Source organism: Phyllobates terribilis, unplaced genomic scaffold (assembly GCF_046119375.1).
Source record: "Phyllobates terribilis strain yellow unplaced genomic scaffold, ASM4611937v1 Scaffold_5__5_contigs__length_657084704, whole genome shotgun sequence".
Taxonomy (NCBI): Eukaryota; Metazoa; Chordata; class Amphibia; order Anura; family Dendrobatidae; genus Phyllobates; species Phyllobates terribilis.
Window position 1 is genome coordinate 41,359,986 of NW_027362765.1, and position 23,683 is coordinate 41,383,668.

Below are 23,683 nucleotides of genomic sequence, written 5' to 3' on the forward strand. Positions count from 1 at the left end.
GAGATGGCCTCTCTAATCCACCTCGCAATTGTAGATTTTGAAGCTTTACAACACTTTCTAGCCCCCTGATGGCATATAAATAGGGAACTATCTTTCCTAAAACTGTGTGAAACCTCCAGATATTTAAGCACACACCTTCTAACATCTAATGTATGTAGTTTCTCCTCTTTCTGATTTTTAGGGGGGGGGGGGGGGGGGGGACAAAAGTTTGGAAGATTTACCTCTTGAGTTCTATGAAACTGTGAGACTACTTTTGGAAGAAAAGCCGGATCAGGCTTTAACACAATTATATCATCCATAATTTGGGTAAATGGTGGGGATATAGAAAAGGCCTGTATGTCACTTACTCTTCTGGCCGAAGTTAGGGCCACTAACAGGGCTGTTTTAAGAAGAATAATTTTATGGGTGGCTGAATCTAGAGGTTCGAAGTGAGGGGGGGGGGGGGGTTAGTCAAGGCATTTAAGACTAGGTTTAAATCCCACGGAGAGGGTTTGGATTTAATGATAGGTCTACATCTGAAAGAGGCCTTTATAAAACCGTGCTACCCAATAATTAGCTGCTATATCAAACGCAAATAAGGCTCCTAAAGCCGAAACTTCAAAGTACTAGTGGTTAGGCCCCGTTCTAAACCCCGCTGTAGAAACTCTAGTATCTTCCCAATAGGGATCCCATCCTCTAGTTTGAATTCTGCAAAGGACAGGAACTTTCTCCAAGTTCTAGCATAGATGCGGGTGGTAACGGGCTTTCTGCTACATAGAGTGTTTATTAAATTTGAGGAAAATCCTTTGCTGGTTAACAGTGCCCTTTCAAATTCCATGCCGTTAAATGGAGATTTGGGGCTGGAGGATGGGAAACCGGACCGAGTAAGAAGGTCCGGGATTTCCGGAAGGATCCAGGGGTCTGATATTGACATCCTGCGGAGACAAGAGAACCATGGCCTCTTGGGCCAAAAGGGGCATATGAGGATCATTCTGGCTTCATCTGTCCTGATCTTTCTTAGGACTGACGGAAGCAGGACCATAGGAGGGAAAGCGTACGCCAAAGGAAACTCCCAGGGAATCATGAAGGCGTCCACCGCCAGGGGTTTTTCCTCTGGGGTTTAGAGAACAAAATGTTGTCACCTTCCGATTGGACTTCGTCGCGAACAAGTACACTGCTGCAAGAGCCCACATTTCCACAATCTTGGAGAATATTCGAGGGTTCAAGGACCATTCTCCTTCTTTTAAGGATTGGCGGCTGAGAAAATCTGCCCTGATGTTTTCTTTTCCTCTTAGATGAACTGCGGAAAGGGAGAGAAAATGATATTCTGCTTTCTGAAGAAGTCTGTCTGCTACTCTCATTAAGTCTCTTGAACGGGTCCCCCCCCTTGATTATTTATATACGCTACTGAGACTTGATTGTCCGAGAGTATACGGACATCCTGGCCCTGTAAATATACAATGAACCCATTGAGCGCATAGTCAACCACCAAAAGCTCCTTAACATTTGAGGAAAACTGTACCTCATTTTCTGACCAGGTTCCCTGAATTAAGCTGTTTTCAAAATGGGCTCCCCAACCAGTAGCACTTGCATCTGTAGTTAAGACTGCCGTAGGTTTACTTTCCCAAGGGATTCCCCTAGAAAGATTAGTGTATACTAACCACCAGCGAAGGGATTGTAAGGAGCGAGGTGCCAAGGTAAACTCCCGGTCTAGATGTCCATCTAGGATTGAGTCATTATATAACACATCCCATTGAAGAGCCCTTGAGTGAAATTGGGACCAGCGCACTGCAGAAAAACTTGAGGTCAGGGTCCCTAATAATGACATGGCTTTGCGCAGTGTCATGGAGGGTCTATCCATACAATGTTTCACTAATCCCTGGATTTTTGCAATTTTTTCATTTGATAAATGACATAACTGTCTATCTGAATCTAAAATGACCCCCAGGAACTGTTGGGCTTTTTGTGGAGTCAACCTAGATTTTTCCAGATTTAGAAACCAACCTAGGTCTTGTAGGACAGAAATTGTTACCTGAAGGTGGGCCTCGCATTGTGCAAAGGAATTCCCCACTATCAGGAAATCATCGAGGTAAGGGATTATTAAAATATCTTTCGCTCTTATGTGGGCCATAACTTCTGACACCAGTTTAGTAAAAACTCTCGGGGTTATAGCCAACCCAAAGGGAAGAGCGGTATACTGGTAGTGTTTTACCACCCCTTTAATTTCGATGGCTAATCTTAAATACTTTTGTTAATCAATATGAATGGGAACATGGTAATAGGAGTCTTTAAGATCCAGGACTACCATACAACAGTGGAGAAAAAGCAATTTTATTATTGTTTTTAATGATTGCATTTTGAAGGTGTTTATTTTAAGAAACCTATTTAAGGATTTTAAATTTATGATAGTCCTGAAACACCCATCCGGCTTGGGAACCAAGAAGAGCGTGGAGTAGAATAAGTCTCCCTCTTCTGTTTTCGGAACCTCAATCAGAACGTTTTTCTTTGTTAGGTCTTGTATTTCCGATATGAGGGCAGTCTGCCGGTCTGGGGAGGAACTAGAGGGAATAATTATGAATCTCCTGTAAGGAAGGGCTTGAAATTGAAATTTAAAGACCAAAACTAATCAGGCCTAAAATCCAACTGCTATGTGAAATACATTCCCAAGCCAGAAAAACCAACAACAATCTCCCTCCCACCTGGGTGGATTGTGATTCCCCTGGCTTCTGCTTATCTCTGGAAGAAGAACAAAGAGTAGGCCTCTACCTTTGCGACCTCTTTCCTCGAATTTCTCCTGTTTTCTAAAGAATCATCTTCGGACAAACTTCTTTTTCCGAAAGGAATTTTTTTTAAAAAGGGTAGAGGTACAGACGGAAAGCCCCTCTTAGGATCTCCTGCTTTTTCAAACAGATCATCCATGGTCTGGCCGAAAAGATATTCACCCTCACAAGGAATTGTACAGAGTCTAGATTTTGTTTGTACATCTCCAGGCCAGCATTTTAGCCAAAGGGCTGGCCGAGCAGCATTTGAAAGAGCTGACAATTTCGCTGCTAGTCTAACAGAGTCTGCAGATGCGTCAGCGAGAAAGGCCGCTGCACCCTGGACTATGGGGAGAGAAGAAATAATCTCCTTCCTGGGGACACCCTCTTTCAATTGGTTGTCTAGCTGTTCCAGCCAGACCATCGGGGCTCTGGACGTGCAGGTGGCAGCCACTGCTGGTTTCAGGGCTCCTGTAGTGATCTCCCAAGTACCTTTTAAAAAGGTATCTGCTCGTCTCTCCAGGGGATCTCTTAAAGCTCTCATGTCGTCGAAGGGGAGGGAAGCCTTCTTTGATGTTTTAGCAACGGCCACATCAAGCCTTGGTGCCTTTGACCAGGAGGAGCATGCGGTATCATCAAACGGATACCTCCTTTTGAAAGAGAGAGGGATGCTGCCCTTTCTGTCTGGCTTTTGCCACTCTCTTTCAATGAGATCCTTAATCTTTGTATTCATGTGGAAGGATCCTTTCTTTTTTTGACCTAATCCTCCAAACATAACATCCTCCAGAGACTTCTCTGGTCTAGTGTCCACAATGCCCATAGTAGAACGAACAGCTTTCACCAAGGCATCCACGTCATTTAAAGGAAAACATTGTCTCTCAGATTCGCTATCAGAGGAATATAGGGAAGAAGAAGAAATGTCTGAGATGTCGGAATTTGGGCCTGGTCGAGGGTCCTGAGGGGAATGCCTGACCTCACAATTCCCTCGCAAAGCCTTGCCTACTTCTTCTTTAATTAGAGGTTTTAGACCCAAAGAAAACCCTGGGGTTTCTTCCGTCATCACCTGGTCAATACAAGGCTGGCACAACTTTTTAATATATGCATCAGGCTGCAGCATAGGGCACATTCTTTATGCTTTGATTTAAACGAACATTTCTTGCTCTGAAAGGATTTCATAGACAGAAGAAAAAGGGAAGCAATTAGTAGAACTTTCACGAAGATTCCACTTACCCCCTGGCATATGCGGTACCGTAGAAGCAGAGGAATCCTTCTTAACCGGCGGAGGATTACGCCGAACGACAGGACCTTCCTTCCTGCTCTTAGCGGTGAGCTTCTTAGCTCAACGGCTGGACCCGGTCCGGAAACGACGTTGCACTGCCCGTAGTGAGGGCTCCAAAGAGGGCTGCTCCTGCAGCAGTTGTTCTTGCTGAGGTGAAAGTTCCTGTGTATCTCCCATTGTCATGAAAAAAACAAAGGGCTGGGAAGCACCTCTGCATGTAACCAGGCCTATTTTATACTGGCCAAGCAGGTACCTGTGTGGAATAGGGGGGGGCCTACCTTTCCCCCTCCCCCTGGGGTGGGCAGAACACTGCACGTAGCAGTACCCGCCGTCTCAGGGCCGCGCCTGCACGTTCCCCGCCGGGACGGCCCCGATCTCTTTTAGTGAAGGGGGGGGGGGGGGTTTACCCGCATGCGGTTCCACACACGGAGCGGACCATCGAGGGGATGTCACGCTGACCGCAACGCGCACGGAGGTGCCCCCCAATGAGCCCCGCCGTGGAGTCTGCAGGAAGAAGAGGACCTACCAGGGCAGGAACTTCACCGCTCCAGGTACCCTGTCTATCCCTCTGGGCAAGAGACCATTCCAATATTCATCCTGCAGGAACCTGATAGGTCTCCCATCACATAAATAAAGGGTATTTAGTTAACATAATTTTGATCAAAAATTAGAGACTGAACCCCTAGTAGAAGAATAGACCTGAGAGGCAGAATGAACCTTTCAACTCAGACAAAGGGTGGCCACACCCTTATATGTACTAAAGCACACTAAAATACAAAAAAAAAACCTGAGAGTCAGAACTGAAACGTAAATTGATATGCATTTACATTTTGCATGCACATCAATTTACATCTCAGTTCAGACTCAGTTTTTCTCTTTGTATTTTAGTGTGCTTTAGTACATATAAGGGTGTGGCCGCCCTTTGAGCTGAAAAGTTCATTCTGCCTCTCAGGTCTATACTTCTACTAGGGGTTCAGTCTCTCTGCCCTTATCCATATGTATGTCACTTAACAAATGGTAAGGTTTTAATATTAGAGTTAGAACTGTCCCATAAGGGTTACCGTGACGTGGTGGGATGGCTTTTACATTATTTTGATCAAAATTATGTTAACTAAAAACCCTTTATTATTTATTATCATTTTTGCACTGTGCGATTTATCCATTTATTTCCAGATATTTGGGTATTTTGCTTGTTTTTGGTTTTTCTCAAATTAACACAATTAGGACTTCGGTCCATCTGACATGAAACAATGGCTAACATATCTTGATTTACCAAACAAAGGAACAATATTTGTAGTCTGGCCTAATCAAGAACCGTTCACACTCTACACAAACGGCTAGATGCTGAGTCGTCACACAAGCCCCCCTACACGCAGACATTTACATGTACTACCATCACTCTACGTGTGAAAGCCCCCCAAAGTGAAGCCCTATGCATGCATCATCAGCACAATCTCTGTGCAAGATCAATGCCATACATCACTTTTATTTATTTTTTTTTTAGACTAGCCTGTTGCAACATAACCCCTTTCCCATTGCAATCCCCAACATGCAGCGCCATCATGCATCACCACCTTGACTATGCAATCCACACTGCGAGCAGCCCTGTGCATGCAGCAAATACCCTATGCAACCGCCAACATGCAGCATCAGTGCAAACCCATCAACATGTAGCAACATACCTGCATAACCCCCTTCACTGTGCAAGCACACCCAAAAAGCAGCCCTGTCCATGCAGCATCAGCACATCAACATGCACCATCACCCCTTTTCCTGTGCAAGCCCTCTGCAATAATCCCTTCTCAGTGGATGCCCCGCTACATACCCCATGTCCCCCCACACCAGCCACACAGCCCCCTGGATGCCCAGCTACATGCCCCATGCTCCCCCCACACCAGCCCCCCTGGATGCCCCTCTGCCTCCCCACACCAGCCGCCTGCAGGGCCCTCTGCATGCCCCATGCCTCCCCACACCAGCCACCTGGATACCCCATGCCTCCCCACACACCAGCCCCCTGGATACACCTCTGCCTGCCCCTTGCCTCCCCACACCAGCCCCCTGGATGCCCCTCTGCATGCCCCATGCCACCCCTCACACCAGCTCCCTGGATACCCCACTGCATGCCTCCCCTCACACCAGCCCCCTGGATGCCCCTCTACATACCCCATGCCCCCTCACACCAACACAGCCCACAGGATGCCCCTCTGCATGCCTCCCCTCACACCAGCCCCCTGGATGCCCCTCTACATAACCCATGGCTCCTCACACCAGCCACACAGCCCCCTGGATGACCCTCCACATACCAAATACCCGCTCACACTAGACACGCACACCACTAGACGCCTCTACAAGCTTTATTCACATGGTCAGCTCTCCCCACCTCAGTCCTCACAGCACAACACTGAACACGAAAGCCTCATCACCACCAGCCCTCCTGTCCAGGCACAAGGGCACTGCAGCAGCTTCACGATGGAATAGTGTCCACTGGACTAAGAACGCCCCGCCCCTTCCGGTGACGTCATGATAGAATGAAATCACTCCTCCCCCTCAAGAAATCAACTCCAATCTAGACGCTACCGTGGTGGCTCCGCTACATCCACACTGTAAACCCCTCCTGACCCCACACATAACCTTCACCTCATCCAGCACCATGACAACCAGCACAGCAGAGTCCTGCATCCACTGAGGCCCCTGATCATGTGACCCCTGACTCCTCCCCTCCTGTGACCTCATCACAGGTCCTGTGCGCACAGAACAGCCATATATGTGGTGGCGGCTCTGCAGGTGGAGGTATGTGGAGACCCCATTACTGGGTGCAGGGGGCATTAACCCGTCCATTCCCGGAGATAGTGCCCCCTTCCCCCAGTTCTGCCATGTGTATATGTACAGTAATATAACGCTGGATGTGCTCATGTATACAGGGGGCATTAACCCCTCCATTCCCGGAGATAGTGCCCCCCTTCCCCCAGTTCTGCCATGTGTATATGTACAGTAATATAACGCTGGATGTGCTCATGTATACAGGGGGCATTAACCCCTCCGTTCCCGGAGATAGTGCCCCCTCCCCCCAGTTCTGCCATGTGTATATGTACAGTAATGTAACATTGGATGTGCTCATGTATACAGGGGGCATTAACCCCTCCATTCCCGGAGATAGTGCCCCCTTCCCCCAGTTCTGCCATGTGTATATGTACAGTAATATAACGCTGGATGTGATCATGTATACAGGGGGCATTAACCCCTCCATTCCTGGAGATAGTGGCCCCTTCCCCCAGTTCTGCCATGTGTATATGTACAGTAATATAACGCTGGATGTGCTCATGTATACAGGGGGCATTAACCCCTCCATTCCTGGAGATAGTGGCCCCTTCCCCCAGTTCTGCCATGTGTATATGTACAGTAATATAACGCTGGATGTGCTCATGTATACAGGGGACATTAACCCCTCCATTCCTGGAGATAGTGCCCCCTTCCTCCAGTACTGCCATGTGTATATGTACAGTAATATAACGCTGGATGTGCTCATGTATACAGGGGGCATTAACCCCTCCATTCCTGGAGATAGTGCCCCCTTCCCCCAGTTCTGCCATGTGTATATGTACAGTAATATAACGCTGGATGTGCTCATGTATACAGGGGGCATTAACCCCTCCATTCCTGGAGATAGTGCCCCCTTCCCCCAGTTCTGCCATGTGTATATGTACAGTAATATAACGCTGGATGTGCTCATGTATACAGGGGGCATTAACCCCTCCATTCCTGGAGATAGTGGCCCCTTCCCCCAGTTCTGCCATGTGTATATGTACAGTAATATAACGCTGGATGTGCTCATGTATACAGGGGGCATTAACCCCTCCATTCCTGGAGATAGTGGCCCCTTCCCCCAGTTCTGCCATGTGTATATGTACAGTAATATAACGCTGGATGTGCTCATGTATACAGGGGGCATTAACCCCTCCATTCCTGGAGATAGTGCCCCCTTCCTCCAGTACTGCCATGTGTATATGTACAGTAATATAACACTGGATGTGCTCATGTATACAGGGGGCATTAACCCCTCCATTCCTGGAGATAGTGCCCCCTTCCCCCAGTTCTGCCATGTGTATATGTACAGTAATATAACGCTGGATGTGCTCATGTATACAGGGGGCATTAACCCCTCCATTCCTGGAGATAGTGCCCCCTTCCCCCAGTTCTGCCATGTGTATATGTACAGTAATATAACATTGGATGTGCTCATGTATACAGGGGACATTAACCCCTCCATTCCCGGAGATAGTGCCCCCTTCCCCCAGTTCTGCCATGTGTATATGTACAGTAATATAACGATGGATGTGCTCATGTATACAGGGGACATTAACCCCTCCATTCCCGGAGATAGTGCCCCCCTTCCCCCAGTTCTGCCATGTGTATATGTACAGTAATATAACGCTGGATGTGCTCATGTATGCAGGGGGCATAACCCCTCCATTCCCGGAGATAGTGCCCCCTCCCCCCAGTTCTGCCATGTGTATATGTACAGTAATATAACGCTGGATGTGCTCATGTATACAGGGGGCATTAACCCCTCCATTCCCGGAGATAGTGCCCCCTTCCCCCAGTTCTGCCATGTGTATATGTACAGTAATATAACGCTGGATGTGCTCATGTATACAGGGGGCATTAACCCCTCCATTCCCGGAGATAGTGCCCCCTTCCCCCAGTTCTGCCATGTGTATATGTACAGTAATGTAACATTGGATGTGCTCATGTATACAGGGGGGCATAACCCCTCCATTCCCGGAGATAGTGCCCCCTCCCCCCAGTTCTGCCATGTGTATATGTACAGTAATATAACGCTGGATGTGCTCATGTATACAGGGGGCATTAACCCCTCCATTCCTGGAGATAGTGGCCCCTTCCCCCAGTTCTGCCATGTGTATATGTACAGTAATATAACGCTGGATGTGCTCATGTATACAGGGGGCATTAACCCCTCCATTCCCGGAGATAGTGCCCCCTTCCCCCAGTTCTGCCATGTGTATATGTACAGTAATATAACATTGGATGTGCTCATGTATACAGGGGGGCATAACCCCTCCATTCCCGGAGATAGTGGCCCCTTCCCCCAGTTCTGCCATGTGTATATGTACAGTAATATAACGCTGGATGTGCTCATGTATACAGGGGGCATTAACCCCTCCATTCCTGGAGATAGTGGCCCCTTCCCCCAGTTCTGCCATGTGTATATGTACAGTAATATAACGCTGGATGTGCTCATGTATACAGGGGACATTAACCCCTCCATTTCCGGAGATAGTGCCACCTTCCCCCAGTTCTGCCATGTGTATATGTACAGTAATATAACGCTGGATGTGCTCATGTATACAGGGGACATTAACCCCTCCATTCCCGGAGATAGTGCCACCTTCCCCCAGTTCTGCCATGTGTATATGTACAGTAATATAACGATGGATGTGCTCATGTATACAGGGGACATTAACCCCTCCATTCCCGGAGATAGTGCCCCCTCCCCCAGTTCTGCCATGTGTATATGTACAGTAATATAACGCTGGATGTGATCATGTATACAGGGGGCATTAACCCCTCCATTCCTGGAGATAGTGGCCCCTTCCCCCAGTTCTGCCATGTGTATATGTACAGTAATATAACGCTGGATGTGCTCATGTATACAGGGGGCATTAACCCCTCCATTCCTGGAGATAGTGGCCCCTTCCCCCAGTTCTGCCATGTGTATATGTACAGTAATATAACGCTGGATGTGCTCATGTATACAGGGGACATTAACCCCTCCATTCCTGGAGATAGTACCCCCCTTCCCCCAGTTCTGCCATGTGTATATGTGCAGTAATATAACGCTGGATGTGCTCATGTATACAGGGGACATTAACCCCTCCATTCCCGGAGATAGTGCCACCTTCCCCCAGTTCTGCCATGTGTATATGTACAGTAATATAACGCTGGATGTGCTCATGTATACAGGGGACATTAACCCCTCCATTCCTGGAGATAGTACCCCCCTTCCCCCAGTTCTGCCATGTGTATATGTACAGTAATATAACCCTGGATGTGCTCATGTATACAGGGGGCATTAACCCCTCCATTCCCGGAGATAGTGCCCCCTTCCCCCGTTCTGCCATGTGTATATGTACAGTAATATAATGCTGGATGTGCTCATGTATACAGGGGGCATTAACCCCTCCATTCCTGGAGATAGTGCCCCCTTCCCCCAGTTCTGCCATGTGTATATGTACAGTAATATAACGCTGGATGTGCTCATGTATACAGGGGACATTAACCCCTCCATTCCCGGAGACAGTGCCCCCCTTCCCCCAGTTCTGCCATGTGTATATGTACAGTAATATAATGCTGGATATGCTCATGTAAACAGGGGCATTAACCCCTCCATTCCTGGAGATAGTACCCCCTCCCCCAGTTCTGCCATGTGTATATGTACAGTAATATAACGCTGGATGTGCTCATGTATACAGGGGACATTAACCCGTCCATTCCCGGAGATAGTGCCCCCTTCCCCCAGTTCTGCCATGTGTATATGTACAGTAATATAACGCTGGATGTGCTCATGTATACAGGGGGCATTAACCCCTCCATTCCCGGAGATAGTGCCCCCCTTCCCCCAGTTCTGCCATGTGTATATGTACAGTAATATAATGCTGGATATGCTCATGTAAACAGGGGCATTAACCCCTCCATTCCTGGAGATAGTACCCCCTCCCCCAGTTCTGCCATGTGTATATGTACAGTAATATAACGCTGGATGTGCTCATGTATACAGGGGACATTAACCCCTCCATTCCCGGAGATAGTGCCCCCTTCCCCCAGTTCTGCCATGTGTATATGTACAGTAATATAACGCTGGATGTGCTCATGTATACAGGGGGCATTAACCCCTCCATTCCCGGAGATAGTGCCCCCCTTCCCCCAGTTCTGCCATGTGTATATGTACAGTAATATAATGCTGGATATGCTCATGTAAACAGGGGCATTAACCCCTCCATTCCTGGAGATAGTACCCCCTCCCCCAGTTCTGCCATGTGTATATGTACAGTAATATAACGCTGGATGTGCTCATGTATACAGGGGACATTAACCCCTCCATTCCCGGAGATAGTGCCCCCCTTCCCCCAGTTCTGTCATGTGTATATATACAGCAATATAACGCTGAATGTGCTCATGTATGCAGGGGACATTAACCCCTCCATTCCCGGAGATAGTGCCCCCCTTCCCCCAGTTCAGCCATGTGTATATGTACAGTAATATAACGCTGGATGTGCTCATGTATACAGGGGACATTAACCCCTCCATTCCCGGAGATAGTGCCCCCTTCCCCCTGTTCTGCCATGTGTATATGTACAGTAATATAACGCTGGATGTGCTCATGTATACAGGGGGCATTAACCCCTCCATTCCCGGAGATAGTGCCCCCTTCCCCCAGTTCTGCCTTGTGTATATGTACAGTAATATAACGCTGGATGTGCTCATGTATACAGGGGACATTAACAACTTCATTCCCGGAGATAGTGCCCCTCTCCCCATTTCTGCCATGTGTATATGAACAGTAATATAACGCTGGATGTGATCATGTATACTGGGGAGGTTACTCTGGTTTGGGGACAGATGATGCTTTCTCTCAGGGGTGGAGATTTAGAGGGAATGGAAACGTCTGTTTTTTCCCTTCACCCATGACAGCACACCTGAGAGAGGATCCGCCCTTCAAGGACAGGAAACCATCTGAAATAAAAGGGCGGCACCTCTCCCCCGCTTCAGTTGGTTTCCTGTCCTTGATGGGAATCCTCACGAAATAATCAGTCGGCTGTTATGCTGAAGAAAACTTACCCAGGCCTTTCCTGGCGCTGGAAGAGCGGGCGGTTTTGTCCGTGGCGCCGGCCTTCAGGTGCTAGTAGAGCCGTCCGCAGGTTCCCCGGGGACCTGTCGCATGTGCTGGCGCAGGCGGTGCAGAGGTCCTGGGCGTACACCGCCGTGCCGCCCTCCCCCGGCCGTCCATGTGAACGCGGTCATGTGCCTCTGACGTCATGGTGCGGGGCACGCTGGGTAGGGCGTGCCCGATGACATCGGGGGCGGCGCCGAAGGAAAACATGGCGGAGCCCTGTATAATGCCAGCCGGCATGGCAAAAATGCTGGCGGCGTTTGCAAGGGGAGAATGGCACCAGGGGAGGGGCCTAATTACCTTAAGGAGACCGCAGGGACCAGGAGGTTGCTGACTTCGCCCGGTTCCCTATAAAGAGGAGCACATGGGGTCAGAACGCTGCTCGTCATAATGTCTGACATGGAGCAACAGCAGCTGTCGCCACGGCCACCGTCGCTACCGCCTTCATCGCCACCTCTGTCTGCTCGCCGGTCTAGAGGGTCCAGCGGAAGGAGCAGCAGTCGTCCCGAGTCAGAGGGGTAAAGCTTCTCAGGACTCCACGGTCTCCAGGAGGGATGCGTCGCGTATCCTGAAAAAGCCTTCAATTCCGGTATCCACAGTGGCGGGGTGAGTGATCTTCGTGAATGTCACTAGATATATTTGCTAATGGGCTCCTACTGTGGGTTTAAATCACCAGGAGGAACCCAGGAAAGTAACCGCCAAGAAGCGGAACAGAGAATGTGCCATATGCAAATGCCCGCTAGCAATAGACTGGCAGAATGAGCTCTGCTCGGACTGCATTCAGAAAACTATTTGTGAGGGTACCCCGGATTTTGCAGCCAGCCTCAGATCGGTTATCAGATCGGAGGTAGAGGGCTCCCTTAAAACTATTTTGAAAAAAAAGAAGGAAAATCATATCTGATCCTTCTTCTGACTCTGACTCCTCTGTATTATCGGATGGACAGTATCATAGTGGGGCCTCATCCTCATCCTCTTCCTCTTCAGACAGCGATAGAGGGGGGAGACCATGCTTCCCTATAGAAGACACAGACAAATTGGTAAAGGCTGTCAGAACCACTATGGGGTTAAAGGAAGATAAATCCGTTAAGTCCCTAGAAGATATCATGTTTGCAGGGTTAGAAGAAAAGAAAAAACGCACTTTCCCGGTGAACGCTAAGGTCCAGGCACTTATCAATAGAGAATGGAGGAAACCTGAGAAAGTAGGAGCCTTGCCTTCATCCTCAAAGAGGAAGTATCGCTTTGACCTAAAGGACTCTGAGAACTGGGACAAGGTGCCAAAAATTGACGCTGCGGTGTCTAGATCATCAAAAAGATTGGCACTCCCTCTTGAAAACTCAGGGGTACTTAGAGACCCCTTAGACAAGAAGGCGGATACCTTTTTAAAACATTCCTGGGAATCCGCAGCAGGAGGTCTAAAGCCGGCCATTGCAGGAACATGTAACGCTCGTTCCCTTATGATATGGTTACAGCAGTTGGAAGATCAGCTGAAAAATAAAAAGACCTCAAGGGAAAAAATTCTAGCCAGCCTCCCCCTGTTGCATGGTGCAGCTGCCTTCCTAGCAGATACCTCTGCTGACTCAGTAAAACTGGCAGCTAGGTTGGCTGGGTTATCAAACGCGGCTAGACTAGCTCTGTGGCTCAAGGGATGTCCTGGGGACTTACAATCAAAGTCTAGACTGTGTTCTATCCCCTGTGACAGCCAATTTCTCTTTGGCAAAAAATTGGACTATGTCCTTGAGAAAGCAAGTGACAGAAAAGGAAGGTTCCCTGGGTTTTCGGCGGATGCCAGAAAGACCTATTTTCTGAGGGGGAAATTTAGTAGAGGTCGCCCCCCGGGAGAAAAAAGAAAGTGGGATTTTAAGAACAAAAAAGAGTCCGGATATATGTTCGGGGGTCCCTCCGCTGCCTCCAAAAAGCCTCCACAATGACGCCAGGCCACAAGTTGGAGGGAGACTTTCTCATTTTTTTCATGCCTGGGAAAACATTTCCTCCAGTCCCTGAGTGCTCAACATAGTGAGAGATGGACTAAGGATTCAATGCGTTCAGCAGCCATACCGCTCGTTTGTGATAACTCCGCTGAGAAAATCCCCAGACGAACAACTGGCCCTAGAATCAGAGATCTTGAACCTGTTGAACAAGCAAGTGCTATGCGAGGTTCCGGTCAGTCAAAAAGGAAGGGGATTTTATTCCCCTCTCTTTTTAATAAAAAAAATGGACGGTTCATTCAGAACTATTATAAATCTAAAGGGCCTCAACCGGTTTGTAAACAACCATACGTTCAAAATGGAATCAATAAACTCAACAATAAAGCTTCTTTTTCATAATTGCTTTATGGCAGTGATAGATCTCAAAGATGCGTACTATCACGTCCCAATTCACCCAGGTCATCAAAAGTATCTAAGGGTTGCTCTTTACATTCAAGGAAGTCTCAGACAATTCCAGTTCCAAGCTCTTCCCTTCGGGTTGTTGACTGCTCCAAGGGTATTCAGCAAGCTGATAGCCGAGGTAACAGCCTTTCTCCGCATTCAGAATACAGTTATAATACCATATCTGGACGACTTCCTTATAGTGGGGAATTCAGAGAGCCACTGTATTTCACAACTGAATCAAGTCATGGCTGTCTTGCAGAACTTAGGCTGGATGATCAATGCCCAAAAATCAAGTCTAGAGCCCTTAAGGATCCAGGCCTTTCTGGGGTTTACCCTAAACTCAGAGAGTCAGACTTGTCTTCTACCCGACAGCAAAATAGACAAAGTCACAAATTTGGTGTCAGCAGCCATACACACCCCAGACATGTCCTTAAGGAAGGCTATGTCCCTGCTAGGTACTCTAACATCTTGCATTCCGGCGGTCAAGTGGGCCCAATTTCACACAAGAAACCTTCAGTGGGAAATCTTGTCAGCACAAAGATTGTTAAAAGGGTATTTAGAAGGAAAGGTACATCTCTCCTTGCGAACCAGGGATGCCCTCTTGTGGTGGACAGACAGGTCAAATTTATCTCGGGGGGGTCCAGTGGGACACACCAGTACAAGACATCATCACGACCGATGCAAGCAACTCAGGGTGGGGCGCACACCTAGAAAATCACATGATTCAAGGCCTTGGTCATTCCTAGAGAAAGAGGGGTCATCAAATCTAAAAGAGCTATGGGCGGTGAGAAACGCTTTTGAAGGCTTCCTCCCTTTACTCCAGGGTCGCCATGTTCGGGTTATGTCGGACAACAGAACCACTGTGGCCTACATAAACCACCAGGGGGGAACAAGATCTTATTCTCTTCTGGAAGCAGTAGGCAGGCTTTTTCAAATAGCGGAGAAAAATCTTCTATCTCTCACAGCGCTACACATACGAGGCATACACAACGCGAAAGCAGACTTCCTAAACCGCAACAAGTTGAGACAAGGGGAATGGGCCCTGAATCCCAGAGTATTCCGTCAGATAGTACAGCTGTGGGGTCTACCAGAGATAGATTTGTTCGCCGACAAAAACAACAGGAAAGTGAAGAAATTCTGCTCACTAGACCCAAGGGGAAACCCTTTGGCAATAGATGCTCTCCAGATTCCTTGGAGCTTCAAGTTGGCCTATGCATTCCCACCAATAGCTATGATACCTCTGGTGATGAGGAAGATCAGAAAGGATCAAGCGAGAGTGATTCTCATAGCCCCCTTCTGGCCAAAGAGACCATGGTTCTCCCTTTTGAGGATGATGTCACAATCAGACCCATGGATCCTACCAGAGACCCTGGACCTTCTAGCTCAGGGACCAATATTCCATTGAAGGGTTTCCACCTAGCAGCATGGAATTTGAGAGGGCAATATTGATGGGCAAAGGGTTTTCATCAGGTTTAGTGTCTACTCTATTAAAAAGTAGAAAGCCCATAACCACCAAAATCTATGGTAGAACATGGAGAAAATTTCTACATTTTCTAGGAAAGCCATTAAGCCAAAAACCTCCAATTAAATCCATCCTGGAGTTCTTACAGAAGGGGTTTGAGTTAGGTCTAGCTACCAGTACACTTAAGGTCCAGGTTTCTGCCTTGGGTGCGCTATATAACCATAACCTTGCAGCCAATAAATGGATTACAAGGTTCATTAAATCCTGCGGTAGATCTAGGCCAATCTCCATACCCAAAGTTCCTCCATGGAACCTAAATTTAGTACTTGACGCACTAACTATGGAACCCTTTGAACCAGTTCAGGAGTTGTCCGCAAAATACATAACTCTCAAAACAATTCTTTTGGTAGCCTTAACATCGGCCCGTAGAGTAAGTGATTTACAGGCCCTATCCATAAATCCTCCATATACGCAAATATTTGAGGATAGAATAGTATTGAGGCCTGATCCAGCCTACCTTCCTAAGGTTGCGCTCAAGTTTCATAGATCTCAGGAAATTGTTCTGCCCTCCTTTTGTAACAGCCCAAAGAACCCAGGGGAGCAAAAGTTTCATAACCTTGATGTTAGAAGGGCTCTATTACAATACATAAAGGTAACTAGCCAGTGGAGGCGTAGCCAATCCCTGACTTTAGCCTTCCAGGGGAGTAGGAAGGGGTATGGGGTGATGAAAGCAACTATAGCCAGATGGATTAGGGAGGCCATTTGCTTAGCCTACTCTACAAGTAACACCCCGATCCCGGACGGCATCCAAGCTCACTCCACCAGGGCCGTGGCTACCTCGTGGGCAGAGAAGGCGGAGGTATCGATAGATCAAATCTGTAAGGCCGCTACATGGTCATCACCATCTACCTTTTTCAAACACTACCGTTTGGATCTATCCTGCCTATCTGACTTAACCTTTGGTAGAAGGGTGCTACAAGCGGTGGTCCCTCCCTAAGGTGTTTCTTCTCCAAAATTCTCTCAGGTGTGCTGTCATGGGTGAAGGGAAAACACCAAGGTTACTTACCGGTAGCCGGTTTTTCCTGAACCTATGACAGCACCCGTATATTTCCCCCCTTCTTTCTCACCTTATGGGTGTGCACGTGTGTTGGGTGTTATTTGATGTGGTGTTGGATTTGTGTTTAACTCTTTTTTATGGAGGTCCTCTCAATGCTCTGTAACCAACTGAAGGAGAGGTGCCGCCCTTTTATTTCAGATGGTTTCCTGTCCTTGAAGGGCGGATCCTCTCTCAGGTATGCTGTCATGGGTTCTGGAAAAACCGGCTACCGGTAAGTAACCTTGGTGTTTTATATCCATAGAAATCAGGAGAAATGAAAAACCTGTAATTTCCCTAATTTTGACTGTAATAGTTTAGAATAAAGTGATTCCCATGAAATGTCTGTGGCGTCGGTCCTGTAATGAGATACTGGAAGGAGATAGGCGGCTTTTCCCGTGTTGCTGGCAATGTCCCACAAAATGATGTGGAAAATCAATGAGGATAAAAACGATTATTTATTCCGTGGTGTGGATCTACGTGTTTCGAGGTTTTCCAACCTCTTCTTCAGGATTGAATCACATCAGAATGGTTGGATAACCTCGAAACGTGTAGATCCACACCACGGAATAAATAATCGTTTTTATCTTCATTGATTCTCCGTGTCCTTTTGTGGGACATAGGCGGCTTTTCCTGCGCTGCTGACAAACTCCTTCCACTATTTCCTGGTCCATGACCCGCGGTTGCAGCAGCTGGTTCACGTGTTTTCATTGTTGCAATTGCAACAAAACAAAGTGAGCGACCACCCCTTGTTTTATATCCTTTTATCATGGATAAAACCCTATCTGCGCTACTTGCTCCCCAGCCTCATCGTGATTTTGTAATGAGGCCACTTATCCTGGAGGAGAAGACTGTAGAGCAGAGTATGGGAGAAAACACAAGAGACGTCACATTATAGGACCAGATTGTGGATTTTAAACCGTGATAGAAATTTATTGGAAGAGAGACGAGGCCTCGTTATAACAGCGATGTTCATGAACAGCTGTGGGAAAGTGAAAGCTGCGCTGTGATTGGTTGCCCTGTCAAATTGCAAGTTGCGTTGTGATAAATTAATCTTTATAAAAAAAAAGGTACACTCACTTCACAGACTGGCTTGTCCACTTGATGTTGGGTCTGTGTCTCCTGGCACTCACCTGACTGTCCTTTGACACCTGTGTGCTTCCTGTGCTGAGGTGAAGCCTTCACAGTTCAATTTGACGGAAGTATGAAGGCTGCTGCCAATCAGCTACACATTAAAACTCCTCACATGTTTCCCCTTATTATCTCTAGTAATTGTATTATTACATGCGATCTTTATAATGTTACATCACCATCTTCTTCCCATTCAAGTCCCTACAGTATCGGATTTTTTCAGTGGAGATCTTCTATATAAGAGAATATTCCTGATTGACCCGTCAAGGATGGAAAGAGACAGGGAGGAGATGGCGGAGAGGATATTTCACCTCACCCTAGAGATCCTCTTCCGGCTTACTGGAGAGGTGAGAGATTCTGATGACGTCACATTACATCATTCTTATCTATGGGAATAACAGATGGACAGAACTGGAGAGGTGAGGACTCTGGAAATGTCTGCAGTGAGATTTATTAATGTGTCTCTCCATAACCAGGATTACACAGTAGTGAAGAAGACCTCTAGTGAGCACTGTCAGGCCCCTGTGTCTGAGGGATGGGGAAGACCCCATAGACCAATCATGGGGCCTCCACCTCACCCACTGATATATGAGGACATCGATGGCCAGAAGATCCTAGAACTCACCTACAAGATGATTGAGCTGTTGACTGGAGAGGTGACACTGCTGGGAATGCTGGGACATTATACAGTAACGCTATGAAGGGATCGGGAGATGATGGTATCATTGTTTGTGTCAGGTTCCTATAAGATATCAAGATGTCACTGTTTATTTCTCCATGGAGGAGTGGGAGTATTTAGAAGGACACAAAGATCTGTACAAGGAGATTATGATACAGGTTCCCCAGCCCCTCACACCACCAGGTAATAGACAGGACTAAATACACATGGCCTATAATTATCTGTATGTAGAGAATGAATTCAGTCCCTGTATGTTTTTCCTCCAGTTGTATCCAGTAAGAGGACAACACCAGAGAGATGTCCCCGTCCTCTTCTTCCACAGGACTGTAAACAAGAAGATCCCGGTATTCCTCAGAATCATCAGGTAGATTAACAGGAGGTGTCATGAGATCTCCCCTATGATGTATAGTCGGCTGTGAAGGTCTTGTGCTCAGTCTTGTTTTATCCACCAGTTTTATACAGGTGCCTCTCACTAAATTAGAATATCATCAAAAAGTTAATTTATATCAGTTCTTCAATACAAAAAGTGAAACTCATATATCCTATACAGTCATTACAAACAGAGTGATCTATTTCAAGTGTTTTATTTCTGTTAATGTTGATGATTATGGCTTACAGCCAATGAAAACACAAAAGTCATTATCTCAGTAAAATAATTAACACAAAACACCTGCAAAGGCTTCCTAAGCGTTTGAAAAGGTCCCTTAGTCTGTTTCAGTATGCTCCACAATCATGGGGAAGACTGCTGACTTGACAGATGTCCAGAAAGCAGTCATTGACACACTCCATGGTCCCAGAGTTTTAATTTCCACTTGGAAATGAAGGTCCCAGAGTCTGGAGGAAGAGTGGAGAGGCACACAATCCAAGCTGTTTGAGGCCTAGTGTGAAGTTTCCACAATCAGTGATGGTTTGGGGAGCCATGTCATCTGCTGGTGTAGGTCCACTGTGCTTTATCAAGACCAAAGTCAGCGCAGCCATCTACCCGGAAATTGTAGAGCACTTCATGCTTCCCTCTGCCGACAAGCTTTTTGGAGATGGAAATTTCATTCTCCAGCAGGACTTGGCACCTGTCCAGACTACCAAAAGTACCAATACCTGGTTTACAAACAACAGTATCACTGTGCTTGATTGGCCAGCAAACTCGTCTGACCTTAACCCCATAGATTCTCTATAGGGTATTGTCAAGAGGAAGATGAGAGACACCAGACCCAACAATAAAGACGAGCTGAAGGCTGCTATCAAAGCAACCTGGGCTTCCATAACACCTCAGCAGTGCCACAGGCTGATCGCTTCCATGCCACGCCACATTGATGCAGCAATTGATGCAAAAGGAGCCCCGACCAAGAGTTGAGGGCATTTACTGAACATACATTTCAGTAGGCCAACATTTTGGATTTTAAAAAACGTTTTTCAAGCTGTTGTAATAAACTATTCTAATTTACTGAGATAATGACTTTTGTCATTTCATTGGCTGTAAGCCATAATCATCAACATTAACAGAAATAAACACTTGAAATAGATCACTCTGTCTGTAATGACTCTATATAATATATGAGTTTCACTTTTTGTATTGAAGAACTGAAATAAATGAACTTTTTGATGATATTCTAATTTAGTGAGATGCACCTGTATGTTTTATACTTGTGTAGTGAGAACGGTGGAGATGGCAGGATTAGAGCTGATCATAGATGTGACTTCTCCATCTGTCTGTGACTTTTTCAGTATTTGCTCCAGGGTAAAGATCTGACCCATATTAATGCTACAGAGACATATGTGACTGGCAATGATCAATATCAGGAGGAGATTCCTACATATGACTACCCAGGTGAGTAGTAACCACAAATGCAGAGAAGTCACAGATTTGTCTCATTCACCAGATGCTACAATTTTATGCTGTTGTCTCTCAATTTTTTAGTTGTATATTTTCTTTTGTCCAGCCAAAATACCAATTAAATCTGGATATAATTACCACTTGTCTACTGCTTAGTTTTGTTGACTACAAGATAACATGTGATTTTTATGAATTTCGGTGTGCTGAATCCAAAAATCACATCTGTTTCCTCCAGTCCCTTCCAGTTTTTCCACAAAAATTGTTTACTATGGAACTGTTACAGTAATAACTTTTCATTATATATAATAAGAATTATATTATTTAGATATGCTGAATATGTAAAAAGAAATGCTGAATATGCAATCTGTTTAACTAATAGGAAGAGTTCTTAGTAAGCAGTTAATAACTGCTTAAGTCGGGAATTTTATAGCTGTGTAAGCAGTGTGAGAACCTGCGGCAGCCTTCAGTCGTTCAAGTGGCTTACAAGTCGCAGCAAATTTAACTCTGTTAGAAAGATTTTTGTTGAATTTGTCATCCAACACGCGAACAGTTCATGGACGGTGCAAGAATGATCCTGATTATATTCTAACATTTGTGGTTGTTTTACAACACCCAAACAAGGGACAAATTTATGTGGCTTTGTGTGTAAAGCTTAACAGGCTTATTTCGGGGTTAAACTCGGTGACCAGGAAAAACCTTGTGCACCACATAAAGTGTACAGGACGTGTTGAAAACCTAAGACAGTAGACTAAGGGTCAGAGAAAAAGTCTCAGCTTTGGAGTTCCAGTGGTGTGGCGAGAGCCTCAAAACCATGTTATGACTGCTACTTTTGCATGGTAAATATTACGCGTATAAAGGCAAAATCTTCCATCCAGTACTCCAGTGTGCCAACACATTCGGCCATGACCGTATGGGCCTCCAACATTTTTAAGTAATATAATTGTGCACAGTGGGAAACCAGATTTATTTTTTTTTCATATTATAACTGAGTGGATTATAAGTGTTTTGAAAAGTGAAGGCTATAAGATATATTTTAATAATGGTTTTAAATTTCTGTCATCATAACTATTAGGAAATAACACAATTATTACCACTATATTATGTCCCACAGCTTTGATCAGGATGCTGGTATGTCATCTGTTACAATAAATTCATTCAGCAGTAGTTAGTGGATTCATCTATTCCTCTGATTTTTTTGGAATTTGGGGAGATCGAAGTGTGTGGGTGGGCCAGTGATCAGTCATAACTTGCTCATCATTCGGCAAGTAATGCTTGCTTTAGTATTTTATCACATCCTCTGACAAAACCCTATTTTTGACTTTGGGAAAGTCACGGGTTTAAAAAAATAGTATCCCAGTCTTACACATTCTCCAAGGTCATGACTTCTTCATCCATGATCATACTGCTCCTTCATTCTGCACAAAAGTACATGCAGCTGTCAAGGAATGATCTAGAAAAATACCACCTAATATTACTAACAGGCCCCTTTATAATTCTCCTCTGAGTGTCTTACTACAAAATAGTGGAGGGGCACTGAAACATGAACCTATGAGAATGCTGGCCTCAGCGCAGTCAAGTCTAATATTATAAAATACTGGTCCTTGCTCTGTGGCGTCCGGTAAGAATGGGAACTGTTTTGTCACCAATGTCTTAGTGAATAATTGCATTTTGCTACATGACTTGCATTTTTAATAGACATGTTATACTAAATTGTATACAAAAATATTATGTTTAAGGTTATATTATTGAAAAAGTAATAACGTTTTATTCTTGGCAGATGATTTTACTGAGCCATTAAAGGGAACTTCAGATGTGAAATCAGATGATCTTTTGGCCAAACAGGATGCACATGAAGAACATTGCATTATCCCAGTTGTATCCTCAGCCCTTCACAGCAAAGATCATTTTACTCAGTTCCTTTCTTCTGATTTACCACAGATTATTAAGAAAAATAAAAGTCACATACAGGATATTAAAAATCAAAAAACTAACACAGGAAAAAATACATTTTCATGTTCTGAATGTGAAAAATGTTTTAACCTGAAGTCAGATTTTGTTAGACATCAAAGAAGTCACTCAGGGGAGAAGCCATTTTCATGTTCAGAATGTGGGAAATGCTTTAATCTAAAATCAACTCTCGTTAGACATGAGAGAACTCACACAGGGGAGAAACCATATTCATGTCTGGAATGTGGGAAATGTTTTGCAGTGAAATCAAATTGTGTTACACATCAGAGAAGTCACACAAGAGAGAAGGCATTTGCATGTTCAGAATGTGGGAAATGTTTTAAGCAGAAATCATATCTTGTTACACATCAGAGAACTCACATAGGAGAAAAGTCATTTTCATGTTCAAAATGTGGGAAATGTTTTAAGCAGAAATCACAACTTGTTACACATCAGAGAAGTCACACAGGGGAGAAACCATTTTCATGTTCAGAATGTGGGAATTGTTTTAAGAAGAAATCAGATCTTTATAGCCATGTGAGAAGTCATACTGGAGAGAAGCAATATCCTTGTTCAGAATGTGGCCAGTATTGTAGAAGTAAATCACATCTTGTTAGACATCAGAGAATTCACACAGGGGAGAAGCCATTTTCATGTACAGAATGTGGGAAATGTTTTAACACCAAATCAAATCTTGTTGTACATCAGAGAGTTCACACAGGGGAGAAACCATTTACATGTTCAGAATGTGGGATATGTTTTACAGTGAAATCGAGTCTTATTACACATCACAGAGTTCACACAGAGGAAAAGCCATATTCATGTTTAAAATGTGGGAAACATTTTACAAGGAAAGCAAGTTTTCTTGCACATCAAAACAGTCACATGTGGTAGAAGCCATATCCATAATTAAAATGTGGGAAATGTTTTGTCTTCAAAACAACTCTTGTAAAGCATCAACGAGCTCATACAGTGGAGAAGCATCTTCAAATTTAAAATAGTTTATTTGAAAATTAAATTTTCTTCATCAGAAATGATGTCTTGTTGTTGATTGGTCACTCTTTTGTATGTCTTTATACTCCATTTTGTGTGCTTTCAGCTAAATATATTGACTTTTATAAATGTAGAGCTTTTCATGACATAATCCCTAAACTTATCTCCTGAGACAGTGCTGAGATTCAAGGCAATAATCACAGAGAGAATTAGGCTAGGGCTACACAGATTTTCTGTCGCTGGTTACAAGTT

At 45.5% G+C, this 23,683-nt stretch overlaps 1 protein-coding gene and 1 long non-coding RNA gene across 2 annotated transcripts in view; one reads left to right on the forward strand and one right to left on the reverse strand.

The window, feature by feature from the left end:
* The window catches only part of LOC141270707 (uncharacterized), a 21,594-nt gene extending 15,077 nt beyond the window's left edge, over positions 1 to 6,517 (reverse strand). The window contains exon 1 of the long non-coding RNA XR_012321729.1: positions 6,398 to 6,517. This is a non-coding gene — a long non-coding RNA (uncharacterized lncRNA). The remainder of the gene's footprint in view (positions 1 to 6,397) is intronic.
* Positions 6,518 to 6,738: 221 nt separating this feature from the next.
* LOC141270652 (uncharacterized) lies at positions 6,739 to 23,414 on the forward strand. Its single transcript, XM_073680739.1, has 7 exons — positions 6,739 to 6,807; positions 18,180 to 18,328; positions 18,458 to 18,637; positions 18,720 to 18,843; positions 18,927 to 19,024; positions 20,383 to 20,485; positions 22,269 to 23,414. Exons 2-7 carry the CDS (start codon positions 18,251 to 18,253, stop codon positions 23,330 to 23,332), a joined length of 1,647 nt encoding a protein of 548 aa, XP_073536840.1. The 5' UTR covers positions 6,739 to 6,807; positions 18,180 to 18,250; the 3' UTR covers positions 23,333 to 23,414.
* Positions 23,415 to 23,683: the final 269 nt, after the last annotated feature.

Bases quoted from the DNA above. Each gene is read 5' to 3' on its own strand.
- LOC141270652 (XM_073680739.1), top strand. From the start codon at position 18,251: ATGGAAAGAGACAGGGAGGAGATGGCGGAGAGGATATTTCACCTCACC. The intron at 18,329-18,457 runs GTGAGAGATTCT...CTCCATAACCAG, and splicing joins TCTTCCGGCTTACTGGAGAG to GATTACACAGTAGTGAAGAA. The intron at 18,844-18,926 runs GTAATAGACAGG...TTTTTCCTCCAG, and splicing joins CCAGCCCCTCACACCACCAG to TTGTATCCAGTAAGAGGACA.